The following is a 24,960-nucleotide window of genomic DNA, read 5'->3' on the forward strand; positions in this document are numbered from 1 at the left end:
TTCAGTTACAATGCCCCTGGGAGCTGTGAAGTGTGAGTTGAGGCCACTCATCTCCTTCCTGCTGTCTGCCAGCTGAATGGTAAGAAAACTTTCCTCGCCGAGTTTCCATCATTGTACAGAAGAAGAAACAGTACTGAATTCAATATTTGTTTGCTACTCCTTGAACTGCTTGGTAAAAACACAAAGCACAGATGCAAGGAAGAAGGACAAATTAAGAATACTGAAGTAAGAAAAAGTACAGAGCAAACATATTCACTAGAGAAGTACGGATCAGAGCAGTTTCAGACACTGAGTTATCAGGCAGTTAAAGATTTAAAAAGCTCATATAGTGCTCCTTTGTTGGCTGTGTTTTAATCTAGAGGCAGATCATGTTCTCTCAGCCTTCTCACCTTCAGTCTGATCTGTTCTGGCATCCGTTCAGCCTGGTAAGTCAGTACTACAGGATCACAGTATCTACGACCTTCTTGCCTGGCATGCTTTCTGAGTTCAAATTCCTGCGACCAAAACATAAAAAGGTGAACTACCTGATAACTGGGTAAAACTGAGTTTTAAAAACGTAGATGTTGAGCCTTCCATACTCACCGTGGCCAGCCTCTTGTCCATTTCAGGACCTGCTTTTTCCACAGCTGTTTTCTGAATAAAACAGCAAGCCAGCTCACAGTTATCTTGGGCCAACTGTGCAGCTGCCTGCTCCATCATCTCCCTCTGCTGTGGTGAAGCTGCCTATTATAAAAGGCAGACTGTTAAAGGAAGACTATGCCCATACTGACTATAAGCTTATATCAGTCATAGATGATCAATACAAGACATACGTTGAGAAGTAATTTATTAAGCCAATTATCTGTACATTCTGAATGGAATAGGAAATCCTAATACGTCTCTACATTACAAACTTAGTTTGTAACAGTTGCCCTGCAAAAGAGGTCTGTGCTGTAATGGTATCTTCCCCCTCCTAAATCACAGACACTACACAAATACTAATGTATTAGAATAAATGACTAGTCACTGGTTCCCAAACTTTTTAGAGGTCCCAGAGGCTGCTGCCTGATTTATAAATGCCATTATAGCTATAATGGTGATTGGGCAGCAGTGCTCCCTGCCAAGTAGCAGCTTGTTTAACCCTTGATGCACATCGCCTAATCTGTTTTGTGATCCAACACAAATTGAGTCATGACCCACAGGTTGGGAACCGCTTGACTAGATCATAATAGGACTAGATCATAATACTGACGTACTAGACCAAAACTCTTCTGAGTTCTGTTTTCTTTATCAGAAAAGTTTCACTAACCATGGTTTAACATCATTCACCAACACAGTTTACAACACTGCCTGAGTATTGTAAGATCAACAGAACCCTTACACCTATTTGCAGACAAGAATCTTGAACAACTATTAGTCATATCTTGAAGCCACAAGGCTTTCTTTGGGCTTGATAAGAAGTAGTTCTTCTACCTGTTCCAGGGACAGTAAAAGTGAATACAAAAGAGATTCATTCCATGAAGCAACTACTTCAGTTGCAGTTTCTCACCTTAGAGAGGCAAGTTTAAAATCCAGGAACATTTCAGCCCAAGGCTAAAGTATTTAGTCTAACATCTGCTGTCACTCTTTTTTCTTAGATGGTCTTTTGTTCCATTAACCATGGGCCATAGCAAATTTGTAGAAAAAATCAAAGACAAATCGTACCACAGACTGACTAGTCAAAGTACAAGTCTACATATCATGAAAAACACAGCAAGAGTGGGGCTGCTGGATTCTATGCAATTAGAATTCAATTCTAATCAGTACAATGCACACGTACTTAGATGGATGACAGACATTTGTAATGCCAAAAACAGAAAGGATCCATTTCAGCCAGAAGAGCCAATTGTTTTTCTTAGAACACTTACTCTTTCATTAGCCTTATTTTAGGAAGCAACTAACGCAATGGAACAACCACCCCAGTCAAACATCCAGACCATTCTTTTTCCAGCACATAAGCATCTGATGAAGTGTCCTGTCATCCATGAAAGAATGAGGAAATAAGTTTGTCACAGGTGCTCCTAGCACCTCATTAATTTTACAAAATATAAACAAATGGAAGTGGGTTATCTTAAAAATTCTCAATCAAAAGTTAATCTGGTCGATGCGTCTTAACACCCTGTTCAGATTGACATTTGCTTAACCGGGCATTAAAACACATAATCAAAATAACTTTGCCATTTAGAGCATCTCTGAAAATGTTTACCTTCATGACATGAAGAATAGGGTACTGCCCTGCCTGGTCAGAATGCAGTGTCACAATTTTGTCTGAACTAGCCCTTCTTAGGAATCACAAACATACCCGCAATGCAGTGGCAAAGCTGTTCTTCAGGTTGGTAGCTATACTCATCAGCAAAGGTTCCCTGCAGGTAATCATAGCCATACCAGCAGTCAGATTTCGCATCATGTGGTGCGCTGCGACACGCATGCGTGACTCTTCCGAGTCTAGTGCAAAATCCTTTCTCACTATCTGCTCACAGGTAGTCATGGCAATTTTAATGGACCTGTCAACCACTGGATGCACTAGTTCTTGGACCGCACGCTCTATGGCTTGACGCACACACTGCTTTAATTGCGGGTGGGCTTGAAACAGGGGAATCTGGAAAAGCAAAACAGCAGTTATCAATAACCTCCTTTTTTACACAATTTATTCTGCATCACTAGCAAAGTGCAGAACTATCCCATGTCCCTCCCATCCCCAAACTGAAAGCTAGATACTTACAGTTGGATTTAGAGTAATATGTGGAGACAGCCCTCCGAGGGAGTAAACATTGATATCATGGTAGCTATACTGTGGTTGTGGTGGAACAGTTGCTGGGCACGTAGTGCTGGTTGCTGGTGTGGTAGTTGTTGCTGAGAAAAGAGCAGAGATTTTCAGAATCACTAGAAACTCACTCAGTACTACTGGACTTTGTGGCTTTGTTTTAACATGAACTTAAATATACAAACACATCAACACAGAAATCTAACAAACACAAAAATAATGACTGTGTAACAAGCCAGCAACATTAACTTGAATGGGGAAGTCACAGCTTGTTCCATTCGCTTCCACCTGCAGGCTGAAAGGATAACTGTTTGAGCCTGGCTAAGGCTTGTGGAAGGATGACAAGGCTGGTGCCCCTTAAATTTTCTGTTTGAGATTGGAACTGTCTGCCTCATGCTCTCCACTGGAAACTTTCAAGCAGGGGCTGGATGACCATCTATCAGGAATGCTACAGTCTCCTGCACTGAGCTTAGGGTATCTGTGGACTAGATGACCTCTGAAGTATCTTCCAACTCCATGTTCTATGGATCAAATGAAATTGGGCTGGAATCACTATCTGCTAAAGATTTTATTTTATATTATATACACATAGCATTGAGTAGCCTAATCAGACTGACCACTGAAATGACCAATGTAGTGTTTGCTAAATTCCATTTGTTCTGGTAAGTATTCATATATTAAATATCTTCAGTCACTTTGAAGAGGAAAACAGAAGATTCGATGATGACCACAAACCAATGTTTGTGGACCAAGTTTTAGTGAAACTTCAGAAAACCCATCCAGAAGCTCCACCTAGCAAACTGACAGAAATATTGTTGATGAAAAATATCTTTTTTCCAGCACATGATGCCCAACATGTCACTTGAAAAATAAATGAGGTGCAGGTGAACTGGATAGCAAATGCTGGTTAGGGAGGTAGCTCTGCTTCAGTGGGGAGAGTGTCAATCTTGCACAAAGGAGAGCAGGGTTTGTAATTCCAGCTCAGCAGGGATTTTCTGAACAAGCCATAATCAACTTCAGTTCTTATAACACTCACCATTACAGATTAAATAGATTAATCTATTATGGTTATGTTATAAAACCTGAAGCACTTGTATAGTAGTTATATGCAAGATCAAACATTGTTTGACGTGCACTTAAGCACTCCATTAGTAATCTATATATGCCCAAAAGCTTAGAGTACAAAAAATAATAGGAATAGCTGCCACTAGGCCCCTCCCTTCTCCAAACCCATCAGCAGTCAGCCATCCTGAAGTTGCAGTGGAGGAGGATGAAACAGCAAGGTTTTCATTGGCTGACTGGGACTAAGTGGCACTCAGTCACATCCTTCTCAGAACAACAAATAACAGCAACCACCAGTTGGTCTAAATGGAACATTCATTTGCTTGTTGCAACTCATTTTATACTTTGCATTAGCTGTGTTTAGCAACTTTGAGTTTCAAACCTCCCTTTACTGGGCAAGGTGATCAAGCAAGTAATGGCATTTCATCACCAGAGGGTCCAGTGAGAAACAGATTATCTGGATCCTATGACTTCCAGCTGGGCTTTGGGACAGAAACAGCTTTGGTCCCCGGGCACCAGGGACTAGATGGGAGTGCATCCCTAATGGTCCTGCTGGACTTCTCAGTGACTTTCAACATCATTGACCAAGGTGTACTTCTGGGGCAGCTGGGTGGTTTAGGGCTTGGGGACACTGTTTGGCAGTTCTGCTCCTTCCTTGCTGATAAGTCCCAGAAGCTGGTATGGGGGTATACAGCACCTTGGTTTCTGATTGGACAGTCTAAATAAGTATGAAGTCACCTCAGCACTATTAGCATAAGAAGTATAATAATGAGTGCCCCCAGGGGTGTGCAGGGCCTTCTTGAGCAGAGTTTTTGGGTGCAACATCCTGCACACTGTCTACCATGGGCACCTGGTCTCATAGGTAGCCTTGGGGCTAAAGGATCTACAAGAGTAACTGACCCAGGTGAGAGATAGGGATTAATAGAGATAGTCAGCTAGCTTTATTATTTTATTGCTGATATGTTTCCTAGATGTTTATGCCTCTAGCATTTGCTGCCTTACTGTAACTTTATCTAACTTTATGTACTTAATAAACTAAAATACCTTTTACTAAGCTGTTTCATTGTCTGTTGGGGACAAAGGTTCAGAATCCTGCCTAGCCATTCAGCAAGCTACCAAGTGCTCATTGAGGTCTAGTAACTTGAGGACTGAAGCTTTAATTGGAGAAAGCGCTCAGTGCCTGCAAGGGATAGAATTAAGCCTAGAGGGTCTCAGTGTCCCTGGACTGAGGCACTGGCACATACAGGGTGGGGGCAGTACTACTGAACAAGGGGGCCTCAAGGGCTTTAGGGTGCGAGAACCAAGAACTCTGAGCACCCCAAAGCCCCCTAAGTTTGCGACACAACCACCACAGGAAATGCAGACTATATATAAGCAACATTGGCAAGAGTTTTCCTTGACACTTACTAGTGGCTGTAATTGGTGGTAGCTCCTCTGGTTGTTTGACATCTTTCTTTGGAGCAGATAACTGCTCATCCAGACTTTTCAGCCGATCCTTGTCTTTCAGCAGGTTACCAGGCTTAAGTTCACTGATGTCAAGGGAAAGGTTCTTGCAAAGCACTTCAATTTCAAACTTCAGATTGAGCTGTGTAATATTTAATCATTTCAGGTTTAATAAAGTAATCTTTCAAGTTACATCAAGAATGAACTTTCATTTCTAGGCCTACCTACCACTCCAAAGCTTAAAATACATTCTGAAGAGTGCAAGGCTTCAAAACAAACATTCTGAATGTGAAGAGAAGCACGTCAGACCATGTCTTAGCAACGTCAGCATCCAGACTGACAAAAAAGCAGGTGGACATTTTCATTAAACTGATTAAAAGTTTACTAGTCAGCCCCTACTAGTCTTCGTACAACGCATTTTACCAGGTTATCCTGAACAAAAATAGTGTTGAGAAGCACTAAAGTTAAGGATAATTTACTTTTAAGTCATGCTCCTGGTGCAGTTCTGCTAGCACATTCATAATTGCCATCGTCCAAGGATTTGGAGGTCTGAAAACCTACAAAGCAAATGGAAAAAAGGGAGGACAGTTAACAACCTTGCTTTAGACACACCAGCAGTTATTGACTAGAATTAAAACAAGCCACCTCAACCCAAATACAGAAAAGCAAGGCTCTATCCTTCACAATAAAACTTATAGTGTGCAAATACTGACAACCATGTACTTAAAGAAATGCAGCAATATACTGCTGATGTAACAATGTACTCTGTCACCACTTATCCAGCCTAGCATCCCCTTCAATGACTAAACATGCCACTTAAGGAGCAACACCATCCCTTTTCCAAAAATTGTCAACACTGCCACATGGCCTCAGCAGTTGCCTCCTGGCACACTGTACTGCTCCAGCACCTGTTTCATCAAAATCATCTAGCTGGTGCAATTATGAATGAAGTAACGCCTGAAAACAGAAGTTCAGCTGCTAGCACACAGCAAAGAAGCCTTCAGGAAAGGGGTCACTGGACAGACAGCCACCTTTCCTCAGTGGCAGGAGAAACTATTGCCACATCCTTAACGGAACTTTTTCACAGTATGCGAGTAGCACCCCCTCCCCTAATTATCCCTACAAATAATGGAGTGCTTACTATGTTATAGCAGGAGCAGCTTTTGAATAGTCTACTTGTCTGCCATAGCTCTCTATATATCAGACTTACCACGCTTCTTACACTGGATTCCAAAACTTTGGCAACAAATGGCACAACATACAATAGCTCCTGCTGTCCTTTAACATAAGCCTCCAGCAGTAAGGATTTCACATCCAAGTCCTAGAAGAGAAGAAGGGCAAACAAAAGCAGGTAATAGGCAGGAACAGAGAACATTCCTCTCCCCGACCAAAAAAAATCAAATTCCTCCCTTGCATAAGCTTCGTTGGTGTACCGCAGAGGCCTCACCGTGTGCAAGATGGGCTTATTTTTAGCTAGCGTGATCATCCCCAGCCAGTGACCCAAGTTCTTCAACAAGGAACGGTCCGAGAAGTTGGCAGCAGCTTTATCAGATGTGAGTAGCACCTAAAGGATATTTTAGGGGAGATGGGAAAGGAGTGGTTATCCACATTAATAATTTCTGCTATGTTCCAACTAAAAGCTGACTATCATTGAGTACTGTCAACTCAGACTTGGTTCAGGGAAATCACAGCACCTAGAAAGAAAAATGTTTTCTTTGAAAGCTAAATATTTTGGGCCAGAGAGTACAATGCCTGCCTATGTGTAAAGTAGTGCATTATATATGGATGAACTATCTTGGTTACTCTTGGTTAATTACTCTTAGCAGTGATTTCACTCCCCTCCATTTTTCGCTTGGTAGTATCAGTGTTCAATCCAGCCCACCAGCTGCCTATTTAACATGGTCTTTCCTTTGTTCCAAGTATCAGCTCTTCTAGTGAGAGCCCTTTGCTGTTCCAGTAAAGAGAGCATAAGGCTTTGGCCCCTTCCCAGCACAAAAAGATTTGTGAGCTCTATTGCCTACCAAAGTAATCCCTGTGAGCTCTATAGCCTTCTCACTTTTGAAATATAACTTTACACTTCAGCTAATCTTAGCTGAAGGTACCAGGCTACAGAAAAAAAACTCAGTAATAAAAGATTCAGAACAGAAACAGCAGTGCATAGTGTCTTTTAGGCTATTGCCTGCTATTGCAAAATATCAGAACCAACTAAATGGCAGGGGCTGTTTCAAGCCCAGCTTTTGGTGATCTAAACCACTGACGTCCCTTATCAAGTCATTAAGAGTTCTTACAACAGAAATCCCAATAAGGTCTCTGAATTAATTTATTCTGTGTCAGAGACATTTTGATATTAGTTCCACTTCTGTACTTGGGAGGAAGGCAAAAGTGATTATGCAGCACCCACCTTGATGTTCCTGTAAGTTTCATTCAGAACCATTTTGTTGAACTCTGGATTCTTAAGAGTGTCAAGGAAATTTGAATAGAGGCTGTGAAAGTTTGGCTCAATACTAACTCTCTTCATCACCAGATATTGCGAAACCCAAGGCATGAATTCTTCTTTCACTGTTTCCTTCAGTTCCTCAACCTGGCTCCATAAACATACATTTAAAAGACACGGATCAATAGAACAAGGCTGATATGAGACTGTTCGGCAACTCACAGAGGCATGCACAACACTTATGACCATCAGAAAATGACTAGCCTGAAAACTGGTTTACTGACATTTGTCTTAAATTGCCATTCCTCGTATAATCACAGGATCAGATTTTATCTCTTCCCTCTCCTTTCCCATGTCCTGTTAAATAATTATGGACAAGGCTGCAGGGTCTACGTACTGAAAATCAAGATACTTTGACCTCTAGGATATTTGCATATTTCTGCTCATTTTGCCTAATTCTGCTTCTGTTGTCCTCCCCCAAGACATACACTAGAACTGAAGCAACTGTTGGAAGCATTATTCAATCACACAGCAGAACTGAGATTTAGCTAGATGTTTCTCATATAACTTTAAGACTGTAAATGTGTGCTTTAAGAAAAAAGTGAAAGGAGATCCTCAGGGAACTGAATTCTCCACTGCCACCATTTTTTATTAGGTGGAGTGAACCTTGCCCGGTGGGTTCCCTTCCACAATTATGAGCCTGCTTCAGACCCCGTTGTGCACCCAATGTTGTCATTAAAAGCACAACAGGACTCCACCCAAACCCATTCAACATCCCTCCTGCCTGTCACCTTCCTCCCTTCTCTCAGTTCTCTCCCTGCTCATATGCCACCTGGGAGATAGCCATAACAGAATGGTGGATGCAAGGGGTAATGGGAGTTGCAGTTTTAGCAGCACTACTACCATTCAGAACCAGTGATTCCCATCACTCTTTGCATTCTGTACACTATCATGACAGCCAGCAGAGAGGGAGGAACACCTTTGTTGCAATCAGAGTCATGAAAAAAGTGACAGAAGAGGGAGCTAGGAGGCAAGGTGGGTGTTTGCAAGCACACAGGCAGAGGAATTCAGGATGGGGAAGATGTAATGCTTTCTTCACACTGGAGGCAAGCATTATGAAACGGTTCAACTAGTCTTCCAAATGGCTCACAACAAACCTTGGTGGCATCACTACGGTTTATACTTGCATGAGAGAACAGAACTCGTGCAGCTTTTATTATGCAATGAGGTGGAATAAAAGTGTACAGACAAAAGCTTGTTTTTGAATCATATCTGCTCCAGATAAAAAACCCTGTTTTTGATGTAAAATAAGGTGGCAGCAGACAATGTTTCGAGTCTTTCTTGTAGACAAAGCTGACCATTTTTCTCTTTAAGAAAGAAGCTACGGGTCTATCAAACGCACAAATTTAACTTCTAAATACTAAAGGTTTTAATTTTAAGATCTGCAGTTTTGACAGCATCCATACTCAGAGCTCTCTCAGAAAAAGACAAAGATAATTTGCCAGACAGAAGAGGTACAGGTACAGGAACTGTGCAACTTAACTCTACCCCATATGCATTAGAATCACTTAGGGCACAATCCTAACCCCTTATGTCAGTGCTTTCCAGCACTGGCATAGCTATGCCAATGGGACATATGCTGCATCCTGCAGTTGGGTGTCGCTCACAGAAGGCTCGTCAAGCTAAGGGAATGTTTGTTCTCTTACCTCGGAGTTTCATTACCCTTATGTCAGTGCTGGAAAGCACTGACGTAAGGGGTTAGGATAGCGCCCTTAATCTGATCAATACAGTTTTTTCACAAGGGAGAAAGAAAGCATACTTGCCTTCTGAGTCATGTTTGACTGCGACAGGTTGTTGAAGATAAACGCAATCTTTTCCTGCACGTTTTCAGGGGGTTCAACAATTCTCTCTGTTTGGTCTGTGGCCACCAGCAGAGTATCTATGTTGGTTGTATTAATAGAAGGCTGAGGAACAAGAATCACGATTAAGAAAATTAGCTGCTTTAACTAAGGATACAAAAGACCAAAGCAACATAATGATAGGGTGCCCTAAAGTATGGAGCAAGCTGCTATTTTACAATAAAGTTACAGAAAGGAAAGAGAAGAAAGGTTAGAGTTGCACAAGCAAATGTATTTGCAGGTATGTTTTGTATATAAGACAAGTGATGTTTTGGAACTGGTAAGTCATTTTGGGGGAGTTCTGATCAGAGACAGCAACACTGACTTTGTGGAAACACTAAAGGTAGCAGCATTAATAATCTTAAGGGGGAATTGGAGGCATAAGGGGCAGCAAAGCAGACAGAACGAAGCTTTAAGTGGCAAACACAAGGCAATAATGCACCAGAGTGAAATCTTTTGCCAGATATTTTGGAAAGGGTCAACCCAAGAGATGCAGTAGAGAGCCAAAAAGAACTTTGATAACACTTAAAGAGCACACCAAGAAGTCAGGCATGCCCCAATTCCTCTTCCAAAGAATGACAAATATTTTTGCCACTAATAAAAGCAAGATAAATGCATTCTTCCTTCACATTGCTCAAAAAAGACACTATGGCTTTACTGTAAAGCCCCTTCTTCAAAACTCTTTCACAAGTATCAGTAAACAGACTCACGTACTTACTGGCACATCCTTCTTGAAGCTGACTCGGCCCACTGGAGTGATTGTAGTCTTGGCAACAGTAGTGGTGGTGGTGGAGGTGGTGACTATAGTGCTAACTTGACCAGCAAGAGGAGTTTTTGCTGGAACCTGAGCCTGGGCCTGAGCCTGGGCAAGTGCAATACTTCCAGGGGTGGTGATGGACCCCTGCATCTTCACAGGAGGGTCTCTGGATTGCTGTCCATATTCAATGTACTACAACAAATAAAAATACAGTGCTCTTAAAACACACTTGCATCCAAAAGTATATAACAAATCTTAGAACTTAAAGCTAACTCTAAAAAGTTCCCGCTTTTGAGGTTCTTAGCCAACTCCAATCACCACAGAAAAAACTCTGCAATGCTTTGAGGCAAAACCCCAATGTTGAAAAACTCAACATTTCCTATACCAGGGCTTTTCAGCCTTTCCCCCCTTTTCTGTGCAAGAACCTCTTTTCTAAGGACCACCTTTAGCGAGCACCATCACTGCCACACACCCACAAAAAGACCTTGTGCACAGGAGTGGGCTGTTTGTCCTGCATCTGGGACACACACATACTGCACCCTCCTTCAAACCAGGTCTCTTTTGAAGAGCCAGGCAGCTGCACTGCCATCTCTTTTTCACTGGTGCACCACTGTCCCAACCATCTTTCAATGGACATAGGCCCAGCAGGGCAGTGTCACATGGTCACCATGCAGAAGGGTAAATATTGGACTGCTGTGAAGTATCTTTAGTGGTACTGGCACCAATTTAGACAGAAGCAGCCCTTATTTTCCTATGGCGATAGAGGCAGACAAAATGTTCTTGGATCAACTGGTAGCATCAAACTCTAGAAGTCTCTATTCCCCTTCCTCTGAGATTATGAGAGGTAGCTAGGTGAGGTAGTCTTCTCTGAATACTTCAGTGAGTGCACAAAGTAAAAAAACTGAAGCGGTTCAGGACAGAACAAGTATGGTTCCAGATCCTGAACTATCTTTTGGATAACAATAAAGTTTCTGCAACCACCAATGAAGCCTGTTTCCATCAGTGACACATGGGGAGAATTGCACCACAAGAGCCCTATTCAGGCATTTGTTAAGATCAAGCATGTGTTGTGCTTCCCCATGCTTGCACCATGCTAGCCCTGCATGTTGCGCACATGCTTTGCCTCACACCCACTCAGCGTTTGTCTGCAATGAACAGACACCATCGGTGAGGGCAGAATTGGCATGGAGCACTCATGGAAACCCCCTTGCATGGCAGAATGAAAGCTTGAATAGGCTGCAGAATTGTTTTCATAAATGCAAAGTACAATAATTACAATTGGCAAGATCTTTAATGTTATTAACTACAGGCAAATATTCAATTTTACATATACATAAATGACACTGGTGCAAAAACCCTAACCCAACATTGCTTTTCGTGTTTGGACTACAGCCTTTGGAGCAGACCTCCAGGATCCTAATTTTGCTGTGGTTTTGATTGTGTGACAGTCTGGGCAGAAAAGACTGCTGTGCCTAGCGGTATGGATTTGCTAGGAAAGCTCTTTCACATCCAATCCCATAAGAGGCCGTGTGGCAAAGGTTATCTGACAGTTATGTTAAACACTTCCAGTGGTAAAGGGCTACATGTTTCCATGAAAGGGAAGGTGAACAGCAGCCAGTCTAATCTCCATTACTCTCCTCCCAGAAGCACAGGCTGCTCACACTGAACTTGACAGATCCTTTTGATCCCAGTACTGAGCAGACACTGAAGCACAAAACTAAAGCTGAGGCTCTTCAGGATGCAAATAAACCTACCTCATTTCAGATTTCCCCCTCCTCCACCCACATCCCCCTCTCATGCGGTTTTCGTGACTTTAACACTCACCTCCTGCAGGTGATGAGGGAACTGTATAAAGTGACTAATAGAAGCCAAGTGCTGACAATACTGGGGATAGTCCTTCAATCTGTCAACAGTAAAACTATCCATTAGTAAGAGAAAATAAATGGCCTGATCCAGACCACGACAACAGAATGATTACTCTCTGACTAAATTGACAACAATTGCTTTAGTTTTCTCTGTTTCTAACAAGCTGATCAGCAAAAACTTGAGTTACCATGAAAGCCAGTGACTCCGACAATATGCTGCGGAGGCATAACTGCTTGGGCAAGAGAGCAGATCTGCCATGCTGATGCAAGTCAGAGCTATGTTTACAGTTCTGACAGTCTTAAACTTCTTGATCAAAAGTGACATCCACACAAGGCCCAGTTTGCCAGGCACTGTTTCTGTGCAGACCCTCCACTTCTTTTCAGTGGGAACCACAAGCAAGCAAGCACTAGAACTGAAGACTTGCAGCAGCACTTAGCAAACTGCGGCCATGTACAGATTATACTATAGAGGACACAGTTCTAACAACAATATCACACATTTTCAAGAGGCATCCAGCAATCATAGTTCCAGCAAAAAGGAGTTGAAATAACCAGTCTGCTGGGGCAGATCTTTCAAGTGACTTGTCTTTCCCAGTCTCTTGATTCTACATGCAGTTTGCTATTGCTATCTGATTTCAAGGCCCACTTGCCCACCCTTCTGTTTCCACGCATCTATTTTGCCATCTTTTCTTCCACTCCTCATTTTAAAAACCTAAACCCACCATTAGAATTTTATGGAAAGAATTCTACAAATTGAATATATATATAAAAACCAATTGACAGAGTTAGACACACAGCCAAAATTCCAAAACCTGGTCTTGTTTTTAAACTATGAGAAATTCAGTTTGACTTCAAAACTCCATTAGAATACCTTTCCAGGCTTAAATTTTCAGAATCATACAGATTCTTTGCAGACAAGAAACAGCAGTATTTGTAACTGCACAGCAGATCTATAGCCCAAATCTTATGAAGAGCCTATACATGTTAATTTGGAATCAAGACACATGAAACTCAGTCAAGTGTATTCCAGTGTTTGTGCACATGGAACCATACATGGAGCCTTGATTGCATTGTTTCATTTCACCTGGCTAGAAACTTGTAAAACTAGGACAGCTATTTGAATGAAAAACCCTTTAAAAATGTGGACATAATTCAAGTTTAAAGGTAAAAACAGAAGAGTACAACACTGGAAACAGCTCTCTAAGCAAGAACTGAGTTTACAAAGTTCAATTTTGCCTGATATCCAAAACATCTGTTACATTTCTGAGAATCTCAACCTTCATTTAAAAACTTTTAGCAGTTCTGTATTCATAAAGTATCTTAACATGATGCATCTGTTTGTCCTAAGCAAGTTCTTCCCACAAGAACACACAGCTGCATATGCTGCTCCCAGCCCAGCTCCAGAGCTGCAGGAGAGAAAGATGCTAGAACAGATGGAAAGTGCCAGATCATTGAAGATCAAAGGAATTGTAGGAGTGGCACAAGGGAGCAAAGCAGAGACAGTGTGAATAGGAGGGAGGGCAGTAATAGGAAAGAAAGGGGAGAAAACTGGTTCATGGGATATGGGAGGAAATGGGCAAAATTAAGGGGAAACTGGACTCAAATCAATTTGTACTGTGAGACAGAAAAGTAAGTACTTACCAGCACTTTAGACAGGATGGCATCTGGTAAGTGTGCCCTACTTGTAGCTCCTAGAGAGCTATATACACTGTCTTGCAATGGATGCAAGTTAGGCTTTCCATTACAGTGAGGACTGGGAGAGTCACCTTGCATACTCCAGGAGTATCAGGTGCAACCCTGCCAAAGTTAAGCACTATTTAAGTCCCTTTGGTGAGTTGCTCCTTCCACCAATAACACAGAAGAACTGAACTACTGCCTGTCTTAACTCCACATGTAGCTGCTTAAGCAGGACAGCTTCCTATCCAGTAACAGTCTCACAATCCCTCTACTCACAGAGCCACCTGACACTTAAGCAAAAATTATCTGAAGACAATTTTTACTTCTCTATTCTGGCGACCTATGATTCATTTCTATTTATTCTAAAATCTGCACTGCCTTTATTAAGTGAAAATTTTTTCTAATGTATATTTCTATTGTGGGATACTGAACTGCAGCACACCATTAATCTTGTATTGCAAAGTTAACCATATTGCTGAAGTAGGCATAGTGTTAAAGATTCCCCCATGCATTTCAGGAAATATTATAAAAAAAGACACTCACCTATTTTTAAATCTATCTAGTGCAGCAATACCAAAATAGTACATTTTGGATGGAAAAGGCTTTCGTAAGGCTTCAAGAACATAGCGCAAGGCCAGGCCCAATGCCATATAAGTAACCAGTCCTTTCTCTATTATCCCACCAAAGAGGCAGGCTGTTATGTGTAGTTCCTTATCAGGGTACTGGGGGAAAAAACGATACTCCTCAAACAAGTTCCTCAGCATACAGTTAAATACTTCACGTTCCCGTTTAATGTTGGAATCCTTAAACCTCTGTAGCATTTCTAACACCTGCAAAGAAACCAGAATGTTACGAAGAGACTCATTTATGCTTGGCCCTCTCAAAGGGTTTGAGCATCTGCACAATGTCAAGGTCACTGGGAAATCCAGTCAAAGTTTTGTTAGTGAAAATCTCATGCCTTTACTTAATGCATCTGAACTCAGAGTTATGTTAAATAGAAAGTAGCACATGGAAGATTGAATGCTGCTTACTATACATTATAAGCAGACCTCATGGAATACCATTTTATTCTCTGCACTATTTTGCAAGCCTTGATAGCTTAATAATCAAATGTATCAAATCGTATTTTCTAATTTATAAAAATGCACTTAAAGGGACTTGATCCAATTTATCTGAAATCATCCTGACATTTAAAGCATAGCAACTGCAACTTCTGCTCTTAAGTAGTAGTGTTTTTTGGGAGGGGGAGAGTTAAAAATTGTTAACCTAACCAACAGAAGCACTGTTAAGACAGAAGTAAAGCAACACTTTCCCCCACACATTTGGTACAATACCAATGCTATTGAATCTGCTATACCAGTAGTTCCCAAACTGTGAGCCATGGCTCCTCAGGGAGCCAAGGGAAACAGCCAGGGGAGTCACAGTATCCTTGCAAAAAACCCACCATCCTATACAATATTTAGGATTGTAGCCCTAAGGGGGAGCCACAGCCAATGGCCCACTAGGTCAAGGGAGTCAGGAGCTGAAAACGTTTGGGAACCACTGTGCTATACCCTCATAAAATCCAGTACTGAATGATTATTATATTTAAAATATATTCATGAATTTAACTTTTGGTAGTTCCCTTTCCACTGGACACAACTTAAAAATATCCAATTTCACTTGCACATTAGTTGTCTGCAATTATATTTTGGAACTCTGCAATTTAAATTTCCCTGAAACTGCAACCAAACAAAAAGCAATGTTGCAAGAACCTACTGTCCCACATTGTCTATACAGTTTAAAAATAAACATGTATAAAGGTAGGCCACCACAGAGAAAGACATGTGAAGGCCACACATAGCTTACCTCATCTACAGACATAGTTGGGTGTGGTGGATGATTATAAATACGCTGAAAATAGCTGTTGGCTTCATCATCAATCTCTTTGCTAAAGTGCTGATTTGCCTCTGGCCATACCTGAGATAAGTCAGCTGTTGAAAAAGCACAAACAAAAAATAAATGCACGAAGCACACTAAAAAATGCATTGAATTGTAGATTTAATTCCAAGGGAACAGAAGACAATTTAAGACATTTCAGCAGTTCTCATGATGATGCAATCTTATACAACCAACACAGCTTTCCTTTCAGAAGCACAATTAATTCTGGCTGCAGCTGTTGACTTCGTAAAGGGAATGCATCTGCACTTCACTTGTGGTGACTTTGAAAGACAGAAAAGCAAACCGCAAAGACTATTAGACTGGATCATTAGTCCCTAAGCTAACCTATTCTGAAGGAAGCAATATGCACACACAGCATGCTAAACATTAACATGCAGACACCCTTTCATACGTTCCTGGGTAAGGCACAAAATCAGAATAGAGCACCACCACTTAAGTTACCAACTCATTGTTCCATATGGTCATATTTTAAGCAAGACTACTTGCAAACCCTTATTAAAGTTCTCTCTTGGCATGTTCTGAGAAAGTTCCCTGACTCTGAAGAGCTCTACCTAGACACCAGAACTCCACACTCAACTGTCTACTTAAATCCTATCTACTTACTGACAACATGCACATGAATTACATTAGCAATCTCATATTTCCACATCCACAAATCTGTTTCCCTTAATTTCAGCTCATTGCCAAAAAGTACGCCTCAGTAGCCCTTTTTAATAAAACCAGACACGCATTTCAGAAACCGTTCTGTAGTGCGTGCACGGCCATCCCAACTTCTTTGTTCTTCTTTCTCAATCAAGATAGCTTGGCACAAGCGCCTAATGTTTGGAAACCACGGGAAGCAGAATAAAAATTAAGGTAATTCACTTGAGTTTTGCGGGGTCCTAGGCATAGACAAATGCAGTTCTAAAAAATAAGCTGTACTTTCAGAAGCAATAACAATACCACCACTTGGCCTATTTCCATCCTAAGAAAAATAAAAATGCTCAAGGTTTTTCCAACAAAACTTTTCTTAACCATCCTAATAACAAATTTCTAAAAGAAGCCAAAGATCCTTCATTTAAAGGATTCACGCCTAAATGTAAGGGTTTGGGAGGATACATTCAGGACAAAGTGATGCTTCGTTCAAAGAGAATAGAAGAAAAATAAGTAGTGTAGACCACTGTCCCTGGGGCAATGCTAATTAAAAAGTGAGAGAGGTAACGTGTTTGCACGTTCCTGTCACTAGGAGGTTAACACTTTCCCTGTGTCTGCTTCATATCAGCACCCATAATCCAAGCTTCCATCAGGTCCAGCTCTGTTTGGATAAGTTGCAGAGCAGAAGGAAGAGCAGGATTTTCTACTCTCCTAACAAAGAATCTAACAGGCTTTTTCCTGGCATGAATTAAATGCCAGATTGGTTGCAAGGACAACTGTGAATATTTCCAATTGTGAATGAGGCATTGCTGCAACAGCTGATGATTTGCACAGTCTGACAAATCACTCAATTTCAGTTCTAGTCCCTACCACCATACAGGGTACACTTTCAACAACAACAACTGGGAATTGTTACGCCATTTCTGCCCAGTGTTGCATATATGCAACAGGGACCAAATGCATACACCTGTGGGGCAGGCATTAACTTCAGTCCAGACAGCACATGGATGGAAAACTACCAGGGTAAGTTACTTCAAGTTTTCCAAACAAAAAGCAGAACCCACAAAAGTTGCTGTCATTGCTACCCCCCACCATCACCAGGAAGAAAATTTCAGATTCAATGCACACCACAATCACACTTCACAATCAAACACTACCACTTACAAGGTTTCATCTTACTCTGCTGGAATGTAGGCTGGTTCAGTCCTGATGTGCTCAGTTTTCTTGGTACGAATGGGTCATTGTTCACTGCAGGGAGCCCAAGGGCCCCAGTTCCTATACCCAGACTACCTGTCGTAAGACCACCTACTGGGAAAAATGAAGTAACTGTTTCATTTAGATTTGTGACTGCTGCAATTAACTTGCTTATTCCCACCCTGGGCAGAGGCCTGGGACAAAGTGCCAGAAAGACACTTTGTGCCCGTTCTATGAAATGCAATTAGCCAACTACCCTGAAAACAACAAATGCTGCTGTTCAGAAGCCAAACTGCATGGCAAACTAAAAATTTCATGTTTAATGAAGTGCCAAACAGCATTAGAGAAACTATTCTGCTTGAAACAAGTTCCTTTATGTTAGGATACACGTTGCATTTAATGCTCTACAAAAGATTTGGCCCCAGACAGGAAGATCAAAAGTACAGCAGCATTTCTTCCATGAGATTTGATTCCCTCCTACAGCAATACCTGGAAGCTGGGAAGAGAGTCCGCCAATGCCACTAAAAGGTGTGTTCTGGTTCTGTGTGGAGAGCGGCGGAAATGCTTTTGCTGGTGACTGAGGAGTACTAAAAGCTGAACCCAGATTTGGAGGAAAGCCCGGCACACTCTGGGTATGTGGAACTGCTGAACCACCCAAATTGAGAGAGGCCATCCCAGCCAGTGGGTCAATCTGAGGATAAAAGTAATGTTATAAGGAGACAAACAAATGCTCTACCATATTGCTGAATTCATTTTGATTATTTTGGCAAAATTACATATAAAAATTCTGCACCAACTTCTTATAGTTTACATCTGATCCTACGGCTTCCTAGGCACCCGCCACCTTCACATATAATGTAAGGATTTTTCCATCATTCTTAAAAATTAAACACAATTGCTTCTTATGGCTCCAGTGTAGGTAGTAAACCACTAATTCCATCTGGATCCCTAAGCAATTGCTTAGCTTTAAGAACTAACACTGGTGTAAGGGTATGCAACTTATTTCTGATGATACCAAAACAAGTTCAGAATCCCAATGGTGGAAAAAACTCAATGATTCAGCCTGATCAGGTCTTTGCTACAGGTACTGGCTACAGATCTAGTTACTGTCACACACACTTTGACATGTTTTGCAATGTAATCTTTGGTCCACATAGCACAGAATGGTACAGGAGATTGGTGCTCTCAAATCATTAGAACGTAAAATGAACGCTCACTAAAATCTCCCATTGAAGATCTTTCTCCTTGTTCAACCTGACAGCCAAACAGGTGGATAGGGAGTAACTGGAATGTACCTTGTTTTAAAAAGAGCAGTTCAGTTGAGAGCTGAAGAGCCCCAGTTATAACAAGTCCTTACGATCTAGCACTGTTGCTTGGCCTGAGAAGCTACAAACAAGACATCAGGTTCAAAGGCAGTGCTTAATCTGCAAAGTCTCATTTACTACATGAACACAGTATTTCAGTATGATTTGTTGAAAATACCTTTCATCCTGTGCACACAAAATCAAGTTTAGAGAGACACACAACCATCCTTATTGGTTTGGTGCTAATTACTAATTATGATACTGATTTTGTTTTATTGTAAGCCACCCTGAGCATCCACTTGGACGACAGACTGGGGTACAATTTTTTTATTTAGAAAAAGAACTAATGACCTGGCTTGTTCAAGCATTCACCTACCTGCACAGGAGAGATGGCATCTAGACTGCCAGCGCTGGGTGGACGTCCTTTGGGCATAACTCCAGGTGGTGGCTGTCTGGCTTTGTTCATAACACTGCTGCAGTTGGCTACCATGGTGAGGATGGTTTCTGACAGCTCTTGAGACACACTTCTAAAGTTAAAAAAACACATTAATTGCCATGAGTTTGTTTGTTTAGGTGCTCACTGACTAGTCAGTCTCTACACCTTGGAGTAGCATCACCTCCTGAGTAGGGTCAATCCTCTGACTTGAGCAAAGCTCCCTGTCTTTCCAGACCACATCCAGCTCACTTGACCTTATCTACATGAACATAAAGCCAAAGGACAAATGCATCAACCAGCTTAAAAATAAAATCATGAACTATGGAGATAAGTGAAGAACATTTTTATGGGGAACTCCCACATATGCCTGAGGGCAAATCAAAACTTACTAATTAACAAAGACTATCTTCTGAACATCCAGAAGGACATTTAAGGCAAATAGAAATTTCCTTCTCCAGATGCCAGATTGAAATCTTTATCTCTCAGGCACAGAGAAGCACCAACATGTCCAGGGTGGGACATCACTGTATAGCTGAACCTCAAAAATCTGGAGTTACCTGCAAAAACCTTCTGTCCAAGCTGCCTGTGACTGAGTAAATGAATAGCCCTACAAGATGCTGACCCAAAGGCTGCTAGTCCCCCTCAGTGAATGAGCAGAAAGCCTGAGAGGCAAAACATCCTCTACTGCCAGCTACCCCATCCCTGGCCACTGCAGGTGGTGATGCTCTGGATGCCTTCCTGGGTAGGATTAAAGAATTCAAAGAGGATCCTGTCTTCCAAATTACTATCAAAAGTTATTAGCAATTATCCCTGCTCTAACTTGTACTAATCCTATTCTGGGATGACATAACTTTGACAGAACCAATTCCTAAGACCTACAAAAAACTGAAAACCCCAATCTGATGCTGTGCAAGATCTTGGCACCACCTTATCCTTCGGGAATAGACAAACTTGCTAGCTGCCACTGCCTTAGGTTTGGGCACTTGATATATGGGAGAGACAGTGGTTATCTTCATCAGGACCGCTCAGCTGGAAGAGCCATTGCCAACAAGGCAGTTGGAAAAGAACTAAGAGGGAAGAAGCTCATCTTGCCTCTTAGGTCATGTTCAGGACCCTCCCCTTTGAAGAGAGGCAGGTGACTATCAGCTCCTTGGCTACAGAAAATTCCAAATCTGTTCTGAGCAAGGCAGATCCCATATGTGAGACTACACATCAAATGAATCCTGCATCAATGGTAATTCAATTTCACTTACTTTACAGGAAGCATGGCCTATTTTGCTGCATGGACCAACTGTGACCAAAGAAACAATTCTAGCTTATGGGCATTTAATGAAGACTAAAAATGCAAGGTGGGTTTCAAAGGTCTCCAGTGCCAAGGTAGGCCTAGTCAAGTGTATTTGCTCAGCCAGTGCAATTAATGGAGAAACAAAAGGTGCAATTAAGAGTCAATTTGTCAAACTAGAATAGCAAAAGCTGAACTCTAGGGCCATAAGGACTCTTCAACAGCTCTTACATCTTTTGCAAAGGAAGCTGTGAAATCAAAAAGATTTAGGTTTGGCTTGACTGAACATAGTTTCCAAGAATATCTCAGGATTCTGAATATTTTGGGGGAGCCATATTGAAACTCAGCCTGACTGACAAGTAGATTTAATATGCTGACAAAACAGTAATTAGTGAAACTGAAATCACAATAATTCAATACTCAAAACCAATTGATGCACAAACATCTCACTCTTACAAGTTTCATGTACAGAATATTTAAGAAAACACTGTATGAATCTTAAGTGCTCAAAGCATTTCTCACACATTCACAGTAATCCTTGCCACCACCATACAAGGTAGAACAGCGTTAATTCCCATATTACAGACTTGGGGGAGAGGAAAGTGGCTGAGAAATGGCACCTTGCCTAAGGCCACTTAGGGTCCAATCCTATCCAAAGTTCCCCATTGCCAGTGGGGCATGTGATGTATCCTGTGGTGGTGGGATAGTCATGGACGCCTCCTCAAGGTAAGGGAACATTTATTCCCTTATCTTGGGGCTGCACTGAGGCTGCACCAGTGATGGTTAGGATTGAGCTAGTGGTTAAGTCAGGATATTAGCTGTAGATTTCTTGGTTCTAGGCTCATTTTTTAAACTACAGGTCCAGCCTGTTTATACAAGGATTTTTTATACACGGATTTGACTCGAATGGCCCCTGCAAATGAGAAAGAATGTGCTGATCCCTGGAGAAGGGGAAAAATGCAACCCTTTAAAATCATTTTAAAAAACTGAACAGTCCTTTAACAACAGCCTCCTTAATATGAGAGAGAGAGAGAGAGAGAGAGAGAGAGAGAGAGAGAGAGAGGGCAGCAGGCTAACAATCCATCAATCCTTCTCTCTCCTTCGGACCCCTCCCTTCCCCCAGCAAGTGAAAGAAACTGATCATTTTGCATTGGTGGAGGGAGGGGCTGAGTGAATGCTGATGGATTGTCTTCTTAATGACTCTTATCTTAGAGTCAAAAGGTCAGCAAGGCTGTTTTTCAATCACTGGAGCAAAGAAACTTTGTTTTTTAAATTGATTTGCTATAGTGCTTTTTTTATCCACCTGAGTGCTTGGAATGGAACCCACAGGAATAATTAGTCTCAACCTGTACTAAGTACTTTAGCAGAGACTTCATCATAGAAGACATGACCTGCTTACCCAGCACAAGCTTGAAGGCAAGCCAACATAGTTGCCAATGTCTCTGGAGGAAGCTGAGCACTTTTGGGCTGATCTTTCTCTGGAGCAAGGCCACCCAAGATAGAGGGGCATCTTCTCTTTAAGAAAGTCATACAGGCTTGGATGAAGGGCTCCTAGGGAAGGAAAAACTCAATTCAATGAGCTATGCACATCTACTAATATTTCAAACATGTTAAAATAAACAAAAAGTATTGGACAAGTATTTAATTCAACACTTTCATTCATGAGTACATGCTGAATGCCATGTTCACAACTTTACAGAAATAACGCGTCCGAAAATGATTTTTACCACCCAAAAGCTGCAAAGTAATTGAGAAAGTTCTGCTTTACCCCATGCTCTCGAATTTTATCTGTGAGCCATTTGTCTAGTTTGAGGTATTCCCTTCGAGAGGCAAGTGCAGCAAGGTCAATAACAAAGGCAAATGGAGTACCATTTAGCAGCATTGACAACGCCTAAAGAAAGAGTTAGAAAACTGTTAGTCAAAGGATCAGGTTAAGCTTCTCTTAACCCAGCAAGTCCACACACACACACACCCCCAACCAGGTCTATACCGATCTCACACACACCATAACAAAGGCCTGGGAAACACTTTCAGGATGGGAACACATTTGATATATTGCCATTGCCTAACCTGAACATCAGGTTACATCAGTTACATTACAGGAACATCAGGCAGGGGAAAGGTCACAGGCAGGACAAAAAGGAAAGGCGCTCAAGAACGTGACAGGATGAGACATTTTCCCCTTCCTGTACAGGCTCTGCCAGGCACGGCACTTGAGAACAAGCAAGGTTGAGGCTAGTTCATAGTTCTCATTACCACTGCTTATGGGCAGGCTGTGACCACTACCTTCACATGGCCCCTCTGCTCCTCCACCAACCAGTAGCTGCTTCTACAGCTGGAGGGAATTCCCATCAGCCCTAGAAGCAGCCTATGCTAGAATAGAGGGGGAATAGGGCTGAAACCACAGTTTTATGGCTAGCTCAGGCTCCAAACTCAGGCTCAGGCTCTAGTGAGAAAAATGCAAGCACACCCTGTCCATGAAATTTCACTGCGCAGAACTAATACTGTGATATGCCTCACTAATATCCAACAGCAACCTATCCTGCATGATCACTGGTTCTATTTTATCACTGGTTCTATTCTTTTCCGAGGGACTTCAAAGAGGCTCCTGAACAAATTCCACTGAAACAAAAGAAGTTCATGGAGCCACACAGCTTTGTGAAGTAACTTGTCTTGGCCAACAAAGCTGTATCATTTGATGACAGACATTTTGCTGGAAATAAACAAGCTGTTCTAGGCCTCAAAAGCCCTTATCTTCACTTAAACCTGACAGTTCTTTTGAAGCTTTAACACAACAGAAAGCACCTAATAAATGGCCTTGAATGATCATATTCAACATTATCAAAAACTCTTGACAGTGTTATCTATAAACATGAAAGCCAAATAGATGACAACAGTGACACTTGGAAGCTTTTAAAATCAACTGAGCTTCCCCTGTGCAGTTTTCATGGAGAGTTTGAGCCACTGTAAGTGCTTGCAGGGGCGGGGGAGGCTGCAGGGGCAGGTGGAAGGCTAAAGAGGAAGTGGAGCATGATCGCTCCGCTTTTACTTTCACTGCTGCGGGTAGCCCTGCCAAAGGTCACACCGGGCTCCCTGCACCCCGGGGAGGCTGCAGGAGGCTTGGATAAGTGCACCCAAACCCCTGCAGCCCCCAGGATTGTGCCGCTGCCTCCTCCCTGCCTCCAGGCTGCCCCCACCCCTTAAGGGGGCAGAGGCCAGGGTCCACAGGCTGGGGCATTGTGACGCCCCAGTTTGAAAAGCCCTGCACTATACTAAAAAGCAGCTCATTTCTCAAGATAAGAAAATTTTGCAGGCTATTTTAAATTGCTTAAAACTTATTCACCGCAGCGCTGCACTATGCCGAGAGTTGTAACCTCTTAACTGTCTTTAAGATGAATCAACTTTGTGATTCGCTGCTTCTCTCCTTTCTCTCCCCCAAACTCCTAATCCTGGCACACTGCACTAATATAGCAGAGTCAGAACACTTGGAGAGAATTGATTGCAAGATCAAACTCACCTTCAAGTCTTGGGCCACGTCTAGAATACGTGATAGTTTTGCTTGATCATACTGCTCTCCTCTCATGTACCATTCTGCCATAGCATGCATGATGAGTTGGCGAATTGAAGGAGACTGACCCTAAGGAAAAATCAGCTGAATTTCAGGACAGGACAAGACAAAAATGATCAAGCTCTGAAAGTGACACATGCCAAGCCCCTTGCTGCTCTCTAGTATTGCAGCTACTTCTTCAAAGGCCAATAATGTTACTGAAGGTGATAAGGTGGAGAGAGGGTTTCCGAAACCCCCACCCGTGATGATTACCCTGTTCTCCCACACCCTAGCCTCCCCTTCACCTGGAGCGCTCAGGCTGCTGTAGTGAGTGGAATGAGTCATCAGGTTTGCTTCTCCAGACCCCTGGCAGTGATGCAGATCAAGGAAGGTTTAGCCTATTCTACCTACCAAAGGAGCTGAGTTGAGGAGAACAAGCAAGATGCTGCTTACCTCACAGCTCTGAACCAAGCTCCTTACTTTGGAGGCAGTGTGTATGCATATATAAAACATCAGAAATCCATGAAGGAGGAAGACAGTACAAAGCCAGATTCACAGTAAGTTCAACTTCTCTCTCCCTCAGTTGAGAGAAAACTCACATAGAAAATACAGGAAATGGATATTATACATCTTGCCACACCCATGAGCTAGGATGGTATTGTGGGTCTGGTGTTGAACTTAGAGCTGGAAGATCCAGGTTCAGTC

The 24,960-nt window shown here is 42.1% G+C and overlaps 1 protein-coding gene and 1 non-coding gene across 9 annotated transcripts in view; both read right to left on the reverse strand.

Annotated features, from left to right (window-relative positions):
- The window catches only part of CNOT1 (CCR4-NOT transcription complex subunit 1), a 77,011-nt gene that overhangs the window by 17,743 nt on the left and 34,308 nt on the right, over positions 1-24,960 (reverse strand). For 2 of the 8 annotated variants that reach the window (XM_066637773.1, XM_066637768.1), the window contains exons 14-33: positions 24,226-24,345; positions 22,477-22,599; positions 22,108-22,259; positions 19,367-19,517; positions 18,176-18,377; positions 17,672-17,797; positions 15,767-15,891; positions 14,462-14,748; positions 12,201-12,279; positions 10,338-10,568; positions 9,545-9,685; positions 7,689-7,868; positions 6,735-6,851; positions 6,498-6,608; positions 5,767-5,844; positions 5,252-5,429; positions 2,741-2,871; positions 2,321-2,617; positions 583-723; positions 390-494 (exon numbers count right to left, since the gene is read on the reverse strand). In XM_066637773.1, coding sequence (XP_066493870.1) covers positions 390-494; positions 583-723; positions 2,321-2,617; positions 2,741-2,871; positions 5,252-5,429; positions 5,767-5,844; positions 6,498-6,608; positions 6,735-6,851; positions 7,689-7,868; positions 9,545-9,685; positions 10,338-10,568; positions 12,201-12,279; positions 14,462-14,748; positions 15,767-15,891; positions 17,672-17,797; positions 18,176-18,377; positions 19,367-19,517; positions 22,108-22,259; positions 22,477-22,599; positions 24,226-24,345 — 3,075 coding nt within the window. Of the gene's footprint in view, positions 1-389; positions 495-582; positions 724-2,320; positions 2,618-2,740; positions 2,872-5,251; positions 5,430-5,766; positions 5,845-6,497; positions 6,609-6,734; positions 6,852-7,688; positions 7,869-9,544; positions 9,686-10,337; positions 10,569-12,200; positions 12,280-14,461; positions 14,749-15,766; positions 15,892-17,656; positions 17,801-18,175; positions 18,378-19,366; positions 19,518-22,107; positions 22,260-22,476; positions 22,600-24,225; positions 24,346-24,960 lie in introns of all 8 variants that reach the window. The other 6 variants (XM_066637771.1, XM_066637766.1, XM_066637772.1 and 3 more) reach the window with 3 other exon arrangements.
- On the reverse strand, positions 18,974-19,107 carry LOC136660786 (small nucleolar RNA SNORA50). The gene has a single exon (XR_010794914.1). It is a non-coding gene; the product is annotated as a small nucleolar RNA SNORA50 (small nucleolar RNA).

This window comes from Tiliqua scincoides, chromosome 9 (assembly GCF_035046505.1).
Source record: "Tiliqua scincoides isolate rTilSci1 chromosome 9, rTilSci1.hap2, whole genome shotgun sequence".
Classification (NCBI taxonomy): domain Eukaryota; kingdom Metazoa; phylum Chordata; class Lepidosauria; order Squamata; family Scincidae; genus Tiliqua; species Tiliqua scincoides.